This window comes from Acartia tonsa, chromosome 2 (assembly GCF_053477335.1).
Source record: "Acartia tonsa isolate MP-2025a chromosome 2, ASM5347733v1, whole genome shotgun sequence".
In the NCBI taxonomy this organism is placed as follows: domain Eukaryota; kingdom Metazoa; phylum Arthropoda; class Copepoda; order Calanoida; family Acartiidae; genus Acartia; species Acartia tonsa.
The window spans coordinates 55,748,393-55,769,252 of NC_137261.1; the positions used below are offsets into that span (position 1 = coordinate 55,748,393).

At 33.2% G+C, this 20,860-nt stretch overlaps 2 protein-coding genes across 7 annotated transcripts in view; both read left to right on the top strand.

Moving 5' to 3' along the window:
• Positions 1 to 17,565, top strand: part of LOC145312190 (alpha-galactosidase MYORG) — a 78,900-nt gene extending 61,335 nt beyond the window's left edge. For 5 of the 6 annotated variants that reach the window (XM_080151384.1, XM_080151381.1, XM_080151383.1 and 2 more), the window contains 12 exons: positions 310 to 415; positions 974 to 1,076; positions 1,813 to 1,981; positions 5,584 to 5,739; positions 6,982 to 7,039; positions 7,786 to 7,885; positions 9,474 to 9,581; positions 10,604 to 10,679; positions 11,210 to 11,287; positions 12,332 to 12,442; positions 15,647 to 15,749; positions 16,584 to 17,565. In XM_080151384.1, coding sequence (XP_080007510.1) covers positions 310 to 415; positions 974 to 1,076; positions 1,813 to 1,981; positions 5,584 to 5,739; positions 6,982 to 7,039; positions 7,786 to 7,885; positions 9,474 to 9,581; positions 10,604 to 10,679; positions 11,210 to 11,287; positions 12,332 to 12,442; positions 15,647 to 15,749; positions 16,584 to 16,726 — 1,311 coding nt within the window. In that variant the 3' untranslated portion in view covers positions 16,727 to 17,565. The remainder of the gene's footprint in view (positions 1 to 309; positions 416 to 973; positions 1,077 to 1,812; positions 1,982 to 5,583; positions 5,740 to 6,981; positions 7,040 to 7,785; positions 7,886 to 9,473; positions 9,582 to 10,603; positions 10,680 to 11,209; positions 11,288 to 12,331; positions 12,443 to 15,646; positions 15,750 to 16,583) is intronic. The other variant, XM_080151382.1, reaches the window with a different exon arrangement.
• Positions 17,566 to 20,206: 2,641 nt separating this feature from the next.
• LOC145312191 (bestrophin-4-like) overlaps positions 20,207 to 20,860 on the top strand; it is a 49,346-nt gene continuing 48,692 nt past the window's right edge. The window contains exon 1 of the mRNA XM_080151387.1: positions 20,207 to 20,327. Coding sequence (XP_080007513.1) covers positions 20,304 to 20,327 — 24 coding nt within the window. The 5' untranslated portion in view covers positions 20,207 to 20,303. The remainder of the gene's footprint in view (positions 20,328 to 20,860) is intronic.

The window sequence follows — 20,860 nt, forward strand, 5'->3', positions numbered from 1 at the left end:
ATTATAATATACAGATAGTTTCATGATGCTAAGTAATGACAAATTGCAGTTTATAGCCTATCATATAAAGTAGTAAGTTTTTTTTGGTCTAAAGCTTAAGATCTAATAACCCACTGAACCGTTTGGTTTATTTTAGTTAAGCTTCACATAGGTCTTGTTTTGGTTTTATGCTATTTTATTTTCATATTTCAATCTTGGGATAGTTTTAAGCTATTTTATTTTCCTGCACCTTTGAATACAGAGCCCCTAAATGCAAGGGGCGTAGCCTCAAGTTGTTATAAAATCTACAAACATGCATTTTTGTTTTAGGAGCTGAACAGATTACTAAAACTCCCTCTGTGGCAGCTGCCTGCCCCTCAAAATGGAGAACCATTAAACAGTGAACACGTGTCCAATTATATCAAAATGATTGTAGGTAAAGTTTTATAAGATTTTTGTGTTTTTTTTCAGAGATCTTAAGGGATAAGCCTGATAAGATAAATAGATATACATCACCAATAGGTAATTATATAGAAAACTGCAGTTTTATAATTTCCCTTCCAAAATCTGGAAGGGAAATTCTTTAGATTCCTAAAAAAATGTGTTGTTTTATTTTGTCATTGAAGGCAATAAATGAAAACATAGAAAGTTTAAAAAAAACACTTAAAACTTTCACTTTTAAACAATACAGCATTAAAATTTCGTAAATTGATATCATAGTAAAATATTGCACATTTCATATACATATGTATAATATATGTAAGTTTTTGCACGGAAAAGTTTTTATTTTACAAACATACCAATACATGCAGGGAATATACCTATGTGGTGGTTTTATGCTATTTTCCAGGGGGAGTTGGACATCCCCCTCCTCCTAAAAAAATGCTCCGGCCAAAAAATATTTCTTTGAAACAAACAAAACAAAAAGGGAGGTAATTTCCCCCTCACCTGGAGGGGCGATGTCACAATTAATTGTCATTTATTTGTAATTTAGGAAGATCAGCCCCGGTGTCCCGCGGGGAACCCAGAGGTTATCTTCTTATTGACTCCTCCTGGCAACAAAATATGGGAGACCTGGTGCTTTCTGACAGACTCAGGTAAATTAAAATTATGACAAGTTACTCTGTTCAGTTCAGCGGTTAGTGAGATCCTTCGGTACACACAGACAGACAGAGATCCTATTACATTTATATAAGGATATGATTTTGATTGAAGCTCTTTATAGTGCCTATCAAAAATGACGTCATTACAATACAAATGACTAATGATAGGCTAAAACACAGACTATAAATAACAAATGGGAGGCCAGTATACATTTTAATAGGCACTATTAAAACCTTCAATTAAAATTGTATTCTTATATAAAAGGAGCAGGATATCTATTTGTCTGTGAGTATCAAAGGATCTCGCTAACCGCTGAACTGATATGTTTCTCCTTTACAGTGTATCTTCTCATAGGTCCTAAAAAGGTTAATAACCATATCTGGGGAAGGTACCACTACCTTCCTTAGAGAAATCGCCCCGATTTATTTTTAATTTTGTAAACATTTCTTTTTGAAACAAAAAATTAAAGCAGAGCTGAATGGGCCCACTCTAACATGTAAGAAGTGTTTTATACTTGTGATAGAGTACATAAAAGATCGGTACAGATGTTAAAAAGTTTTTTTTGCCTCAAATACCTAAACATTATAAAAAATAATATTTAAAATTCTATTTGTTTAAAAGAAATAACTAGTAGTTGAGTGATAAAAAATATAAAATACAATAATTCACTTAAATTAGTCAATTAATTCGCTAATTTATCTTTCTTGATTTTTGCTTTTTCTTTTGTAGAGATCTGGAGAAGACTGTGTCCGGGTACGGGCTGACCCTCGTGTTGACCCTGACACCCTTCGTCAGCACAGACTCCATCAGCTTCAACGAGGGGGTGGAGAAGGGATTGTTTGTGATGGAGAGAAAACTGAATATTACCAGAGATATACCTGCTCTTACTTGGTATAAGGTAGGTATTTTTAATTTGACTTTTTTTTCCCTGTGACTAGCCCCTGCGGGGCATATACTGCAGTGCCTTAACCTTCCTGACCTAACTGAATACAAAACAAAAAGTATATTTCCACCAAGGCAATTCTTTTTCTAGGGGTGATTTCATTTGGGAGGGTTAAGATATCCCCCCCGAAATAGTTATAAATCTTTCCAGGAAGCTACACTGTAAAGTAGAACCATATCGGTTCAGCGGTTACACTAAGAGATTCTGTTATTTTATTATAAGATGACCCAAGTACAAAAGTTTGGAATGGGTAACTAACCAAAACAATGAAGACTGGAGAAAGTATCAAGCTTCTCAGAAACAGCATTGTCAATTTTCTATTTCCAAATAATCATGTTATTAGTTCCGCAGTTACTCTACGATTAAAGTTCGTCTATAAGTCCGTCTGTATGTAGCAAATATTTAAATAGTGTACATTACGATCGTTATCTTAAACAAGGATGACAACATCCATAAAAGCGAAGCACTGAAACAGTAGGACAAACGGACATTAACATTTGTATAGTGTCTAAACTAAATAATCAGAATATTAAAGTATAAGAGTCGAAGCAAAACAGTAAGTAAATTTGTTGAAAAACTGCTTGATACAGGATAATGTTTATGGACATACTTACATTTTTAGGACTTGATTATAGAGTTGCTTCTCTTATAATATTGTTTTTTGTTGTCCCAGGAATCAATATACCAAAAATCAGACCAAACGGATAATTAAATCACATAAAAATTTGTTGTTAAAAAAGTAGAAAAATCAACATGTTTAAAATGGACATACGGGCATTCTGGTAATTATTATAGAGTTGCTACGCTTTCTAAATCGTACCTAACTACTACAGGAATCATCATGCAAAGTTTGATATCGATAGGATAATTCTAACATGCCTAAATTAACGAATAAAAGCTATCTATCTCGGACGGACGGACGGACCGACCCTAATTATAGAAAAGCTTCGCTTTTAAAAATACTAGCGGCTACTGGAAGCCTATAGGGACATTTAAGGTAGGGGAAGGAGTAATTTATGAAAAGAAGTAAATTTTGGGGGTGAGGTTCTTTTTATTTTTGGGAGGAGACTCTCTTCCCCCAAATAATTAAAAACCTTTCCTGGACATATAAGAAGCTTCAATGTAAAAGAGAACCATATCGGTTCAACGGTTAGAAAGTTCCTTTGCTACAGACAAAAAAAGCTTACTACTTTGTATAATACTAGCGGCTACGCACCTAGAAGCCTCTAGGTGCACTTAAGGTAGGAGGGGGGAAAAGTCGACCTCGTCCCTTTTTAAATTTGAGTTTCAAAAGAGTACAAAAATAGCTTAAAACCTTACCAGGACCTATAAGGAGCTTCACTGTAAAGGAGAACAATATCGGTTCAGCGGTTAGCGAGATCCTTCGGGACAGACAAAAAACGCTTACTACTTTATATAATACTAGCGGCTTCGCCCCTAGCCTCTAGGGGCTTTGCCACAAGAGGTATAATTACATCTTCTATTACTTACCCAGCAGAACGGATCGCAAATTTTCGCACCTACCCAGCAGGAAAAAATTTTTGCGATTAAATAACGAATTCGCAAAATTCTTAAAAAAAAAGAATGGGGGGGGGATTTTTTTTTTTGGGGGGGTAGGGGGTGTCCCACCCCCCAAGAAAATAGCCTAAAACCACCACAGGACCAGTAGGTATATTCCCTGAAGAGTAGAATCCGATCGGTTCAGTGGTTACCGAGATCTTAAGCTTCAGACGGACAGACAGACATCAAGCTACTTTGTATAATAGATGATGATAGGATTGTGTAATACAGAAATTCTCTTATTTAAAGTTTTTGTTCTTAAAATTTGATGTTGCGCTTCATATGGAATACTTGTTCTTGTCTATAATACAAAGTAGAACGATGTCTGTCTGTCCGTCTGTCCGTCTGATTGTCTGTCCGTCTGTCCGTCTGACCGTCTGTCCGTCTGACCGTCTGTCCGTCTGTCTGTCTGTCCCTTAAGATCTCGGTAACCACTGAACCGATCGGATTCTACTCTTCAGGGTATCTACCTATTGGTCCTGTGGTGGTTTTAAGCTATTTTGTCGGGGGGTGGGACACCCCCAACCCCCCCAAAAACCAAAAAATCCCCCCCCCCATTTTTTTTTTTTTTTTTTTTTTTTTGGAAGGAGATTTCCATGGTCCTTTACGATTTTCGCAATAATTTTTTTTATCACCTCTTGGGGCAAAGCCCCTAGAGGCTAGGGGCGAAGCCGCTAGTTTAATATAAATTAATCACGCTCACTTATTCTTTTCTAATGTGAAATGAAAAGAAATGCATACCGCGAGACGTTTTTTATTAACATTGGAGTTAAGATTCTCTATCAGAAAGGACAATGATGGGATTATTGTCTGTCTGTTTAATTGTTTGTACCGAAGGATCTAACTTACCGCTGAAACGATATAGTTCTTCTTTACAGATCGCTTTTTGAGGGTCCTGTGAAGGTTTTGGGGGAGAGGGTACCACCACCCTCCCAAGAGAAATCGCCCCTAGAAAAAAATTACCCTCCTAAACATAATTTTAATTTTTTTAGGGGGAGGTATGGTTGGAGGCCTCTAGCGGCGTAGCCGCTAGTAATGTTTAAGGGGCTACGTCTAAGAAAAGGGGGCTGTAAGTCGACCCTCCCCTTTCAATTTATTTTAGTTTTTGAAAAGTAAAAGTAAAAAAAGTTTATATTATTTTTTTTTGAATTGGTGATTTTTTCCACTTAATAGTTACAGGACAGGTAAGAGGCTTAACTGTAAAGGGGAATCATCTCGGTCCAACGATCATCGAGATATTAAGCTAAAGACAGACATACAGACATCATGTGATTCTTAAATAAAAGGATATATATTTGTCATCTATAAAAACACAATTTGAAATTGATTCCAAGGCTAATTTATCGTCCATTGCCTTCTACCAAAGGTTTTGAATTTAGTAGGAATAATTATAAATATTATCAAACTATTCAATAAATTCATATTTCATCTTTTTTTGCTACTTTGGACATGTTTAGCCAACTTTATATTTTTTCTCTTTATTTTACATTTGTTCTATTGACCTCTTTATAATATGCCAATAACCCTAAATATTTCATAACAGCAAACGTATATTTCTTTTAAGATTTTTTGAATTCAATTTATATTCAAATATTATTTGAACATAAAACGGACTATTGTTTTATAACCCAGTTAAAACTAAATCAAATCAGAAAAAAATTAGGTCATTTAACTATTGGTTTTTATTCCAATGATAATAAAACGCGTTAAAAACATACCCAAAATACTATTTTTTTTATTAAAAATAGTAAATCGGGAGAGGACATTGGGTTGTTTATCACACTAGTCCCCAAAATCTTATGATAACAGTTTTTTATTCGTTGGCTCAATAACTTTGGGGACTGTTATTGAATTTTGATTGGTTAAGTCTAAATATTTCAACTACTAATTTTGATCTACAAAAGGGGTAATTTTGTGCATCATCAATGATGATGTAAATTAGTTTATTGGCCATTGTCTTATCCCTTTAGATCTCTTAGTAGATCCTATATATTTAGAATGTACCTGCTGCAGCTTTGTTGGACATCACGAACAACAACACCAAGTCCTGGCTGAAGGGCAAGCTGAGAGAGGTGGTGAAGGCGATGCCCAGCGTGGTCTTCTTTGTCGAGACTGGGAATGCCTTCCATACCCCCCATTATTTTGAATTCCAGGTATGCTGTGTTTCAGGAAGGGAGGGATTGGAAGTTGGACTGCAAATTAAACTGGTATCCAAAACTTAAACTTATTTGTTTGGTTCCAACTTAGAAGTGTTCTAACATTTAAACCAATAAGTTTATCTACAAAAGAACTTGCAAGATTATTGGTAAATTGTCTAAATTACTAACGGCGGGTGCCATGTTCTCGTCTGGGCCATTTGGAGTCATATTAGAGACGTTAAAAATAGTACCTGGTACTAATATCAACAACTAAGGGAATGTCTTGGCCTTTAAACATGCGCAACTCAATAACATACACAGTTTAAAATTCTAGTCAAAACATGCAATCAAAGAGTTAATTATGGATAGTTTTTTAATGTTGTTTGTGCATCCTCTTTGAATTTTTGAGTTTTGCTTTTTACATATATTGTCTATTATGATAAGCATTTATATATTGCTTTTTTATGCTTAAATTTTTTATTTTTTGTATTTATTTTCCAAAAAATTTTAACATCTTATTTTCCTTCAAATAATCTAAATTTTAAATTTGCATATTTGATATTTTTACATTTTAAGTGTTTGTAGAATATTTTGTATTTACCTTATTCAATTAAATTAAATAGCCTGTGTTTAAATTAAAATTTCATATTTAAAAACGTATCATCACATCCTTATACTAAAGTAACAGGATGTCTATGTGTGTGTTTGTGTGTCTGTACCGAAGGATCTCGATAACCGCTGAACAGATCGGGTTCTCCTTAACAGGGTAGCTTCTCATAGGTCCCGGGAAGGTTTATAACTATTTTCTTGGGGGTAGGGGGGGGGTGGAATACCCCCAACCCCCCAAAAAATAAAAAATCTCCCCCCCAAAATTTTTTTAACCAAAATTAAAAATAAGTAGGGACCTACCTCCCCATAAAAAATATCCTCCTTAAGTGCCCCTAGAGGCCTCTAGGGGCGTAGCCGTTAGTATATAATAAAGTATTTAATTTACAGTAAAGCTTCAAAACTGATTAATATCCGCTGGATTAGAACAGGTTTCAAGCGATACTGAAAATTCATGCATCGTATCGTATTATAAACAATTTTCTACGAATAATAAAATAAAAAAATTAATATTGATACCAGTTTTATTACCCCGGGCCTAACAAAACTAGAATTAATCTCATTATTTTTTTTATTTTACTATCCGGGGAAAGCTCTTTATCATATGATTCGATAAATAACAATTTTAACATTATTATTCTTTGTTTGTAGACGGATTTATACAACCCTGATCTGTACAAAGATTTGCTTATTTCTGTAGCTATGACAGGTTCTATTTTTATATATACAGCAACATAATAACGATGGTTTAAAACCACTTTTTACTTACCAATCAGGTAAATTAGGGTCGGTCCGTCCGTCCGTCCGTCTGAGATAGATAGCTTTTATTCGTTAATTTAGACATGTTAGAATTGTCCTATCGATTTCAAACTTTGCATGATGATTCCTGTAGTAAATAGGTACGATTTAGAAAGCGTAGCAACTTTATAATCATTACCAGAATGTCCGTATGTCTATTTTTATCATGTTGATTTTTCTTTTTTAACAACAAGTTTTTATGTGATTTAATTATCCGTTTTATCTCAATTTTGGTATATTGATTCCTGGGACATCAAAGAACAATACTATAAGCGAGGCAACTCTATAATCAAGTCCTAAAAATGTAAGTATGTCCAAAACTTTATCCTGTATCAAGCAGTTTTTCAACAAATTTACTTACAATTTTGATTCGACTCTTTCGATACTTTTATATTCTGATTATACAGTTCAGACACTAGACAAGTGTTAATGTCCGTTTGTTCTACCGTTTTAGTGCTTCGCTTTTATGGATGTTGTCATCCTTGTTTTTTGAATACCCATAGGATAACATTTCCTATTTGGGAAGTGTTAAAAGATTTTCAGCACTCCGCAATTTAGATTTTATATTCCACGCCTGAATTAAAAAGCTTAGACTTCCTTTGGATAAAGTTTTCAGTTTTTGAAATGCTGTATGCTATAAAACTGTTGTTATGGTAGAAATCAAGGTGGTTGGTGTTAGCGGAGCATCTGCCAGGCGTCCCAAGGCTCCAGCTTTTGTACATCTCACTCCTCTCGCCAGCAACTGGGACAGTCTCAGGTAAAATGGTTTTAATCTTATTAAGTTTAATTTCAATATCCGGGGGAATCTGTCTATAATACGATAAATAACAATTATTTAATTCGCCCCAAGATGCAGGGATAAGGGATGGGAAACGTAGGAAAATATTATTTCAGGCCTATTTCAAGCCTAGGCCTATTTCTAGCCTAATAAACCAGTTTTGGGATGGCGCAGTGCTTCGTATAAAACGCTAATAAAAAAGCTGTGTGTGTGTGTGTAGATAAAGTATAGAATCAAATTCAGGTAGCTAGTTTAAAGTAAAAAACATAACTTTTTATAAACCTATATATTAATGGCTTTTGTTAAAATGAAGTTTTTTCTCTCCCAAAATTTTTTTCTCTTTTACTTTGGTAATTTGAACTGTCAGAAAGCTATCGTTGGGTTTCCCTCAGACAGATTTTAGTTTGTATTATTTGCATTTTTATTAATGAGTAAAAATTTTATTTGAAAATTTCATTGCTAATTAAAATTCAAAATAAATAAATTAATATGCACTTGGGTAACATTCTATCAAGTATTCTTTGGATACTATTAAGTAGTGATATATTTGTACTGTGTTGTATTGTGTATTGTACATATATTAGGGTTAAAGTGTTGTATCAATTCCGTATTAGATTTTTAAAATTCAAAATACAACATCTAATTTATAAACTACCAAATGAAAATTCATAGCTACCTCCTTTCCAAAAAATAATCCCGTTATTTTTGTTTTTTCTATATGGCCCTTTTTTAATGTTTAACTCTAAGCAGATTTAATAATTAAGCTAATGTGATCTAACACCATTTATATTTATTTTTTAGTAGCAGACAAAATCATTATTTTTTCTAGAATTGTCTGCTTTTAAAATTTTCGCCAATTGGTGATTGGTTGTTAAAAACAGGCCGATTCTTATTGGTTTAGAGCTATAGCTACTTGGGAGCGTCCGCCAGTTTGATAGTAATTTGTAATAGTTGCAATATCCCTTCAGAATCTAGGCCGGGACCTAATTAATGGCCAGGTTTCCTATCCCTTATCCCTGCCAAGATGTGGTGGGATTCTCCATTTGATTTGTTTAGTTTTAAAAATATTTTTGATGGAGCTAGTTTTTAAGGGGGAAATTGCATCTCGTTGCTAAATAGTCGATAGTCTCTTCTTGGTCATTTATAATCTAATATGAAAACTGTAGCCGTTTCGTAGATTTTGGTCCCTAAACAATGCACCTTAGTTGTATTTAATGAGAAAAAAATCAACCAATCAATGGATGTGTTTATGCGTTAAAAACAGAAAAATAATTAAATTAGATTTGCTAGAACTTGCTCGATCTTATGAAGCTAATAGACAAAGCCCAAAATGACTCAAAAATCAACAATATGACGTCATAAAAATAAGAGATTATCCATCTTTTTTTTAGGAGTTATCTTTCCCTCTTCTCCTCTCATCTCCCTCATTTTTATGCCGTCATATGGCTGATTTTTGAGTCATTTTGGGCTTTGTCAGCTAATATTAAATTTGTTGTCTTGAATGATTCCTAATGTCTTAAATACTTTGATTGAAAGATCGATACAATAATAATGTCACCTTGTTTAGGACAATAATTCCAAACATCCTTAATCTTGGAGTTATTGGCTATCCATTTGTGAGCGCTGGTCCCGTTGGAGGAGATTTTACCAAGAATGGAACCATTCAAACTTCCAGGTACTATCAAATCTGGCAAGGAGAAAAAAATAAAAATTTTTTTTTTCAGTATGGCTTCGAAACCGATAAATATCCGCTGTATTAGAACCGGTTCTCAGCCATACTGAAAAATCATGAAGATAATCATAATATAGATAGGTATCCATGAAAAATAAAAGAAAAAGAAAAAAATTTGCACAAGTTTTGTTAGCCTGGACTTTCGGCCCCTCAGTGCCAATTAAATTGATTTTAATCTTTTAGTTTTTCGTTTCAATATCTGCGTAAAGCTGTCTATAAGATGAGATAGATAACTATGCCTTTTATTAAAAAATGCTTTATCGTCATTAGCATGGCCCTGGGGACCTCCAAGTAATGGATTTCCAAAAAGTTTGTTATGTGGGTATTTTTTTAATGCTTGGGTTAATCTGGCTTTTTTAGTCTGATTTTTTTCTATCTCTAGTCAATTCGCCTTCTTTTTTCAGATTTTCAATATCTAGAAAAATAAGTTTTATATTATGAGGTTTCTATATGTTAATAAAAGGACAAATATCTTTTTTTTTTAACTTCAAAAAGCCTCAGCTTTCCTGAAAACTTATCTTGTTTAATATTTCAAAGTACATGATCCACATAAATGTTGTTCATAAATAGTTTTCTCATTGAATGTTTTTTTTATATTTGACGTATGTCAGCTTTTATCAAAGAAAAAATCTTAAGGATGATTTTCCTTTTCTATTTTTACATTATAGTTTTTTCTATCAATCGCGGCTCCGCTTCTAGATGCTTCTAGAAGCACTTTAGGGAATTGGGGGGAATGGTAAGACGATCCAAAAGGTGATTTCTCTTGGGATGGTGGATGTACCCTCCCCCAAAAAATAATTCGGGACCTTTAAGTAGCTTTACTGTGGGATCTTAATCTATAGACATCCTGTTACTTTTCTTTTCTGTCAATTTGTGTTAAATCTATGTCATCCTTCCCGTTATTGATTGTATCCCTGGCAATAATTTGCGCTTACTACTATTTTACTTCATCGTCCTTGTTTTAGAACTTCCAGCAATGAAGAAGTGCCGGATCCTGAATTATTTATCCGTTGGTGGCAGCTAGCAACATTCATGCCCCAGGTAAGGATTAATGGATTTTTTACCCTAGATGAGCTGTCAAAAAATTTAAGGGAAATTTCTAGCAGACGCTGGTTTTTGTTTCATTAAGCATCACATGCAATACATTTGTTACGATATAATTTTGTGAAAGCTTTTGTGTACATGTTCTGACCAATAATATGGATGAAAAATTTCTACAATGAGTTCTTATTGGTCCAATCTATTAGTTTTTCGGGAGAAATTTTTTTTTTTCTAGGGGTGACTTCTCTTTTGAGGGTGGTGGTAGCGACCCCCAAAATAGGTGTAAACCTTCCCAGGACCTATAAAAAGCTTTCCTGTGAAGGAGAACCAAATCGGTTCATTGTACAGAGAGATCCTTTTCCATTTGAAAATAAACCAGAATCAATTGTAAAATTTTGCTTGTAGTCGTTGGTTTATATGCAAACTAGGTTAAATCTTAAAACAGAAATATATACCAATGTACAAAGGGGGAGGGTAAAAGTACTACTTTTTGTAATCATCACAAAAATGTAAATTTCTTTTAATTTTAGGTTCACTTCACCACCCCTCCAACACAATACAGAAACAAACATATTCATACAGTCACCCAAAATCTTAAATATATTAAGGTAACATCTTTTTAGATTCTTTTTCAAAGCGAAGCTTTTCTATAATTAGGGTCGGTCCGTCCGTACGTAACGGAAAGCTTTTTTTGTTAATTTAGGCATGTTAGAATTGTCCTATCGATTTCAAATTTTGCATTGTGATTCCGTTAATATTTAGGTACGATTTAGAAAGTGTAGCAAATCTATGATCATCACCAAAATGTCAGTACGTCCATTTTAAACATGTTGATTTTTTTACTTTTTTAACAACAAATTTTTATGTGATCTAATCATCCGATTGATCTGATTTTTGGTATATTGATTCCTGGGACAACAAAGTGTAATGTAATAAGCGAAGCAACTCTATAATCAAGTCCAAAAAATGTAAGTATGTCCATAAACATTATCCTGAATATAGCAGTTTTTCAACAAATTTACTTACAATTTTGCTTTGACTCTTATACATTTATATTATGATTATTTAGTTCTGACACTATACAAGTGTTAATATCCGTTTGTGCTACCGTTTCAGTGCTTCGCTTTTATGGATGTTGTCATCCTTGTTAAAATAAGTATAAATAATAAATAATGTTTAGCTTAGTTGCCATAGAAATATTATATGTTTTTATTATTATTATACTTATTAGGAAGAAGTTGTGAACCCAGAGTTTACAATATTTGGCATGGTTGCCAAGATGTTGGATATTTTTATTGTTATGATTATTAGAAAATAGTTGGAAAGCCTGAGTTTATAATATTAGCAGGGTTGCCATGGAAATATTCTATGTTTATATTATTATGATATTTAGGAAGAAGTTGGGAAACCTGAAATTGTGAAATTTATAATATTTAGCATGGTTGCCATATAAATATTCTGTGTTTACATTATTATATTATTAAGAAAAAGTTGTGAACCCTGAGTTGATAATGTTTAGCAGGGTTGCCATGGAAATATTCTGTGTTTATATTATTGTAATTATTAGGATGAAGTTGGGAACTCTGAGTTTAAATATTTAGGGTTGCCATAGAAATATTGGATATTTATGTTATTATTATTTTAATTATTAGGAAGAAGTTGTGAACCCTGAATTGATAATGTTCAGCCAGGTTGCTATGGAAAACTCAGCTCCAGTCATCCGGCCACTCTGGATGTTGGATCCAGAGGATGAAGTTGCCCAGGTACAAAATTATTATATTTTTTTCGAAGGATAAATCAGTGGCGTGAACTGGGTTTTTCCAGAGGGTTTATTACAGATCACAAGGGAGTTGTTTATTTTGCCCTTAGAATTAAACACCCCATGTCATGCCAACCAAAAATAACAGCCATTTAAAATATGATGATTTATGTATAGATTGTTTGTTACAGAAATATCACATTAGAGTTTTCTCTATCTATGAGATGAGATATTTTTGAAAATAAATCATTTTCATAGTTTCCAAAGTTGCAAAATTAAGAAAAGTTTCATCAGTTCTAGTAGCCAAAGTCAAAGACAGCCGAGAAATAAATTTTAGATCCATTGTTATCCCTGTTATTCCTGGTAATGCGCAATCTTACCACCCCCCCCCCCCCGCCCCCCCCAAAGATTGTGGTTCAACAACAAATATCATTTTAAATAACTAAATTTCCTGAGACTTTTCTTTAAAAATGATAAATAAAATTCTGAAGGTTTTATATACATGGTACGTACTATGAAATTGAATTTCTTTTATTTGTGGAAAGGTCATCAAGGGCGTCCAAGCGTCTTCATTTGGGGGGGGGGGGGTTAATCTTTATATCATGTAGGCAAGGACGTCCAAGCTTTTTATTTTTTCTGGGGGGGGGGGGGGGAGGGGTAAATATCACGCCTTTACCCCCTTATTAGACGTCCTTAAAGATCATTATATAATAATAATAATAATAAATAATAATAATAATAGAACTTTTATTCAATAACTCTTCAATCCTGTTATGAGTAAATCACATAGACAATTAATTATTATATTGAAATTACATGTTAATATTTCATAATATATCGATAATAATTATATGTTTTTATTATTACTGGTAAACATAATTGCGGATTTTGGTAAACTAGGTGATTTCTCTTGGCGGCCCAGGTGTGGCTGAGCCTACTTCGGGCTGGACTGTGGTTGGTGTCGGTACCACTTTCGCCGGCCGGTAACCGCCAAATAAATGCGGATCAGAAAGTTATCCGCTCGTGGTTCCACCGCTTTACCATCTGCGAGCTCGCCTTCACATCAGCTTTGCCTGCAACTCCTTCTCCATAACCTCCATATGTCAACCTTTACAGCAATGTTAGTACGTGACCGGTCAACGAGTTGACCGGCTAGCGATTAGACAGATAGATAAATTCTGCGCCCGATATGGGAACATGAACCTAATCATGACATATAGACATTTCGTGTGACTATTATAGTAAAAAAGTGAAAACAAAGAAAACTTGGAAAGAAAGAAATTGCGAAAAAAGAATTTTGATTAAAAAGAATTTTGATTAAAAATAGGAGTTAAATTGGAATTAAATTAGAATAAAAATTTGTGAGAATCTCAGCAGGTTTCTAGATGCGCTCCCCCGTAAAAGATTATTATAAGATTATTTCTTCCATTGGCGTGCACAGGGTAATTTTGGGTGCACCCGAATATTTTGACATCTCTCTTGAACAAAAATCGAGTGGGGTTTAGGGGAGTGAATTACAGACAGCGAGAAGGGTGTATTTTTATAACACCTCCCAATAAATTTACATATGTATCATTTTTTTACCTTGACACCCTCTTTGCCGTATTTAGGGGTTGTAGTCTCTTGTCAAAGGAGTGTTGGGGGAGGGGGGGGTCACCTAGGGGATTTATCCATCATACTTGATTTTGCCAAGGGGTGGATACACCCCCCTTCTGCATGCCTCTGATTTCATCCTTCTAATAAAAAGGAAAAATAAAATATTATCAAACTTTTTTTTTGTACTTTTTAAACAAAAATTTGAAATCTAGAAATATCTTAGTAGGAACATTAAATTAAATCTTTTATGTTCTATTTACAAGTTTTTTTCTTTCAAGTGAAATTTATTAAGAATGCATTTTTTTAACAAAAAAAATATTGAGTTTTATGCAATTCAGCAATTTTGTTAAATTGTACAAAATTATAAAATCATAGTATTTAGTACGTGGTCATATTTTTAAACTGTGATTTTCTCGACTGTTAATTAAAATATAAGGCTGTTTTTTTTGTGTGAATATATCTTATACTGATTCTCTGATTTACTTGTTCCGTCGGTCTTCTAGTCATGCAACAAACATTTAAATATTGCCACTTTTAAAACTCAGGGACAAGTGACCAGGGTTCTGACAATCAATTCTAAGAAAAATTTCCCCTCAACCAACTTCTTACTCCCTCCCCCCCCCCCCCTCCTTCCCAACTTCCCTTTAGTTACAGTATAAAACAAGTTTTACACCAACATTACGCCACATAAACACTCAAACTTTCTGCAATTTCAAATTGAATTAATTTGCTGAATCACGCCCAATTACTTAGTCCGTATATACAACCAATTTTTTTTTGTGATTCACTACTTTTGGATGTTTTCATCCCTTTCCACCTATACAAGTTTTATTTAATGGTGCATTACATCATTTGTATGGTCCAAAGGAGCTCTTAAACGATTATCTTAAAATTGTTTTCCTTAGTTTCTCATTGTGTGTCTTAAGTTATATAGAGTTACGTATCTTGGCAGTTTTTAATCAGAGATTGAATCTTTTTGTCAGCCATAATGATCTACTTTCCGTCATTCTATAGGCCTTTTAGGTCTTTTTTTCACTAAAATGCATTTTTTCTACTTTAAAAGGCGTACTTTAATCTGTTTTTTTTTATAGCAAAAACGATTTGAGTTTTATTATTATTTTAAACAAACTAAAAACTATTGCTATGCTAAAGTTTAAAAAATATTTTATAGGAAAAATAAGATATATTTTCTTAAAAGATAAAAAGAAATATATAAAACATTTATTTATTATTTTTATAGCTACAACGCACTGAGAAAGTTAAGTAATATAAAAATTAATGAATTATATGTTAGATTCATATAATAGATTAATTCAACTATTTAAAGCAGTCTTTTCGTACTAAAATATGTACATTTTATAACCAATAATTAGGTCCTACACTGTGTTCCTTTTTGTTCAATTAATTGATAGCCCGTAGAGATATGGGCTACAAATGAGTTTGGTTTATTCTTCAAAACTATAAATAAGGGTGGAGAAGTGGGTTTCAGTTTAGATTAGGTTAGATTAAGGCTTTTTAATAAACCCGCAGGGATGGGACCTATGAAGATAACATTGTCTATTGTTTGATGTCAGCTACTAAAATCCAGAATCTAAACATTGCATTAATTTAGACGATCAGCGACGAATTCTTGATCGGAGACAAGATCTTGGTGGCTCCAGTTTTGGAACAAGGCGCTACTACTAGAAACGTCTATCTACCCCATAGTAAAAAAGGTATTTTTAAACTTTTATCATTCAAGATTTTTGGATTGTTTAACATACATATTCTAGAGATATATCGGGGGGGGGGGGGGGGGGTGATTTTTATTTCTTGGGGGGTTGGGGGTGTCCCACCCCCCAAGAAAATAGTTATAAACCTTCCCGGGACCTATGAGAAGCTATCCTGTTAAGGAGAACCCGATCGGTTTAGCGGTTAGCGATATCCTTCGGTACAAACACACAAACACACAGACATCCTCTTACTTTAGTATAAGGATACCCATTAAAAAATCAAATTAGAGAATAAAGGATAAGTAAGGACCAAGACAAAGTTCCTACAAAATTATAGCCCTATTTATTCAGTACTTTTAAAGATCCATCTCAGAAAAGACATTTTTTTTGTATTGTATGTAATGGGATGTCAAAGGATAAGACGTTTTAAGATACATCAATGTACACCCACAATTATGATAAACAATGTTGAAATTATTGGTGAAAAGTTTGGACACTGCTGATTTGTACAACTCAATCAAGATTGAATAGCAAAACCCTATTTTTTAAGCCAACGATGAAAGAACATTTTTATAAAACTAAAAGGACTAGAGAATATTGGGATGTTTATTAAACTAGTCCCCAAAGTTTTATGATAAAGTTTTCTTAACCGTTGGCTTACCAACTTTGGGTACTTTTATTGATTTTAATTGGTTGATTATTAAGTCGAGTGTCCAAACGTTTCAACTAATTGTAATCTACAGAAGGAGTAATTTGTGTATCATCATTGGGGATGCATATCAATTTATGATCTATTGTATTTCGTAGCTACTCTTTAACTAACCTTTATCTCCGCAGGGCCAGGAGTATGGAAGCGAGGGTCTGATGGCACCTTCTTCGAGGGAGGACAGTGGCTCAACAACTCCCTTGCTCCTCTGGACACTGTCCTGTACTTTATCCGCCAGTCTGACTTTGCCAGGCCGGGATCAGATTTATCATGAGAAAAAATCATTTAAAAAATAAAATGGTGTTTTCCTTCAAAGTTCCTGTCCAGCACTAAAACCACCCTTTCCCTCACCCACTTTTCAAATTGTTTTAAACGTATTAAATAAGGGGGGGGGGGGTTACAGCGCGGGGGACCTAACCCTGCGAGAATTCCAAGCAACTTTTAAAACCTAACCTTACCTGCACTAAATTAATGACATAACAAACAAAAACTGTTTAAATAATGGGGGATGGGTAAAGAATTTGTGCTTAACAAGGCCTTTGAGGAAAATACCATTAATATTAAAAACAATGTACCTAGGATTTGACTTAAAAGATTTTCATTTATATTTCTTTTTCAATTAAACCTAAAATAATTCCTAAAATATTCTTTAAATGTTTAGAATTTGTAAACAAAAAAAAACATTATGGTTATCAATTCTCCTCATTTAATTACTATTTTTTTCAAGTAAAAGTATTTGGTTAACATATTATACATATAGGTGAACTATTTGTTAAGGATTGTTATTTGGAAAAAAAAAAAAATAAGAGGGTTAGACACAAAATTTAAATATGTACTTATTTCTAACTTTGTAAAATGTTTAAAAGCCTCAAATAACAAACAATTAAAAAATTTTAAAATACTCGAAAAAAATTGCCATTTAAAATTTATTATATTTATGACTATAATGTTAAAAAAGCATATCATGATAAAATTAGATTATATATTTATTTTTATTATTAAATTTAGTTTATAATGAAGTTGTACTTAAATCAAAATACGATCATGAAATCAAAATACGATCATGATGAAATAATAATGTATTTTGTCTTTCAAAATAAATTTTTAACATTTGTTTTATTTTTATTTAATTTTTTTTGTTTCCTATATTAGATTTGTAATAACTCAGTTTATTTAAGGGGAAAGAGCTTAATCTGTATTTCTTCAAATTACTGTATGAAATAAATTGATGAGTTGGTGCTTTCTCTGAACACAGTAATAGTGTCTGACTGATTATGACGTAACAAAAAAATAGCCAATGAGAGGCCTTTATTGACCAATTGTAAAATTTATAGTGGCCTCTCATTGGCAATTTTTTTTGTTACGTCATAATCAGTCAGACACTATTACTGTGTTCGCTTTCTCTGAATTTTTTTAACCCCTGCCCCCCTCCCCCCCCCATACCGTTTTCCCAACATAACCTAAATAATAAAATAATTGTAAGAGACTAAAACGATAACTTTTACGAAAAAACGACCTAAAAATAAAGGGGTGTTTTTTTTGTGATCACTAGGAACTCTTTAGGAATATCGCCAATAAATTAATTTATTTATTTTGACGTCACTATGAATATTTTTTATAGGTCAGTATATGATGAATTGGGGATTTTTCCACTATTCTAAAGAGTTATATTATACAGTTGTAATATATTTGATACTAATAATTAAATTTTTATTTCCGTAATAAATGTATAGATGTATCACTCAACTACCTGGCCCAAGTTGTGTGGAACTTTTTCGTCTGCTAGAAAATTGTTTACTGCTCTTTTGGCTTTGTTTATATTTTCGACGCTTTTGGTTGGTATTTAAGTACCCACCTGATCCTTGTTAATTTTAGAGAGAAAAAATATTTCTAGCCTAACTAACTATGCTGGGTCCTTTACAAGCTGGGCTCGTTTTACCTTTAATTAACTTAACCTAACATTCAATACGCATAAAAAATAAGAATTTCTTCTAAAAAGTGCATATGTGTTTGTCGTTTTTTAATTACAACGTATATACGAATAATAAAAGGCTAATTATTAATGCAATTTGAACTGCAAGGGGTTGTGCAAAGGCCTCAACATTCCAATATACGTGGGATGTACATAGATACGCTGATCAGTGAATGACCTCTCAATGCTCCCATCAGAGCGAGCTAAACCTCCCACACTTTCGGAGAATCGGTGTTTTAGCGTATTAACTAAAAATTAAATGTTCCATTTTAAATTAATAAGCCCTCTGCTATTGATATTTATTTTTAAATCGAATCTTTTTGTACGATTAGAATCAGTCCGTCCGTATGTCTGTAATAGATAGCTATGATTATTTAATTTAGGTATGTCAGAATTGTCCTATTGATTTCAAATTTAGCAAGGTGAATCAGTTAGGTAAGACGATAGTAACTCCATAAAAAGTACCAGAAATTCCGTATTTTTATGTTGATTAATAAAATAAAACCTTTTTTGGCAAACCTTTTATATATGATAGAATTTTAGTTTTGGAACAATTGGTCATCTAGCGGCTGCACTAATACTATCTAAGGTGTTAGTATTCTAAGAGGTAATAAGGGGCAAAAAAATTGTTGAAAACCACCACAAGGCTTAAATCTAAAAATAAAATAAAATAGGAAGTTATTGAATTATCAAGCTTCAGACAAAAAAACCGTACTTCTCTATATGTTGTTTTGTATGCCAGATATCTTGACCATTAAAATGATATCTTCTTACTTAAAATTTTGGTTGTATTTAGAACTAACCAAGTAACCCTAGATAATAAAAAAATGAGAGAGAGAGAGAGAGAGAGAGAGAGAGAGAGAGAGAGAGAGAGAGAGAGAGAGAGAGAGAGAGAGAGAGAGAAAGAGAGATGCAGAGAAGAATTTGTATGTGATGGAACGCAGTTCAATTAGTCCTTTAATAATGTCGATATCAAAATTGGAGAATATTCTTTCCAGTATGGTTTCAAAACCGACTAATTTCCGCTGGATTAGAACCGGCTCTCAGCCATACTGAAAAAATCATGTGTTGTATTTTATTACAGACAATTTTCCACGAACATTGAATAAAATCTTAAAATTTATACCAGTTTTGTTAGACCAAGCCTAAAAAAAAATTAAAATTTTGAATGTATAATGTATAAATCGCCTTGTAAATATAAAAAGCCTTTATTTTTGACCGGAGTAACTAAAAATAGCTTTAGCAAAAGTTGGGTTATCTGTTGTACAACTTCGAAAATTAGGGAACAAATGGGTAATTAATAATCAGTTGATCGGGATTACAGCTATCATATCAGGATATTAAGGGATAAAACAATGGAAGAAAAATTTATTTTTTATCCCCAACGATATTAAGGAAAATAACACCTTCTGTAAATAAAACAATTGGCTAAAAAGTTTAGACACTGCTTTCTAGTTTGAACCAAACAAACAAAAGTTTTTGATAAACAAGTTTATAAACTTTTGGATACAGTCCAATGTTCCCTACTTTCCTGATGGCCAATGATTATTTAAAAGATCTATAGTATTGATGTATATACAGACAACTACCTCCCTTCATTTTTCAATGACCATTTTCGTCTGCTTCAAAATTATATCCTGCTACTTGGCTGTGTTGATTTAAGCGACACCATTGCCTGATTTTTAATGACCCAATAGAAGATTGCACAAGGTTGATGTGATGGGGAGATACAGTTATTTAACCCTTTCTCCCTCTAGTGTTTTACTCTAATCATTATTTTGCAGAGTTTAAACAGTCAAAAATAAAATGACGCGGATAGATGGAAGGTTTTAAAGATGTCGTTGTTGATGTAATGTGACCTATATAGTTAACCAGTGTAATGACAGTTACATACACAAGTGAGGTAAGTCTAGGGGAGTACGGGAGGGGACAATGGATCAAATATTCAATTTTTAGGAGTCTCAGACATAAAGGGTACTGGCTTAAAGGGAATGTGCATGAATTTAGCAGGTTCTGACTGACTTTGGGTACTAGCGCATCATTCCCGCTAACTCGCTGAGTTAGTTTTAGTATCAATAAACTTAATTTATAGCAGGCGGCGGGTTTTAACATTTATTTTATCTCTGGGCAAGTCTGGTGTAACAGGCGCTAGCTGCGAACACGATGGACGGACGTTACTTAGTTTCTTTCTGTAGAGAAGCTTCACTTCTATTCCCAATAACACAGATATTATATTCAGAAATTTATTGACACAAAGTTTTAAAAATACCAAAATTAATATTACAAAATTAGGTTGGGTTAAATGCTATTATTATTAGAGAGAGCGCAGCCATTCTTACAACAGGTCCTTCCGCTACATTAGAACTTCTTATTATATATATACCATTAGTTGTGTAGCGGCGGTTTTCCATAAAGTACCTAGTCGAGCACAGCAAC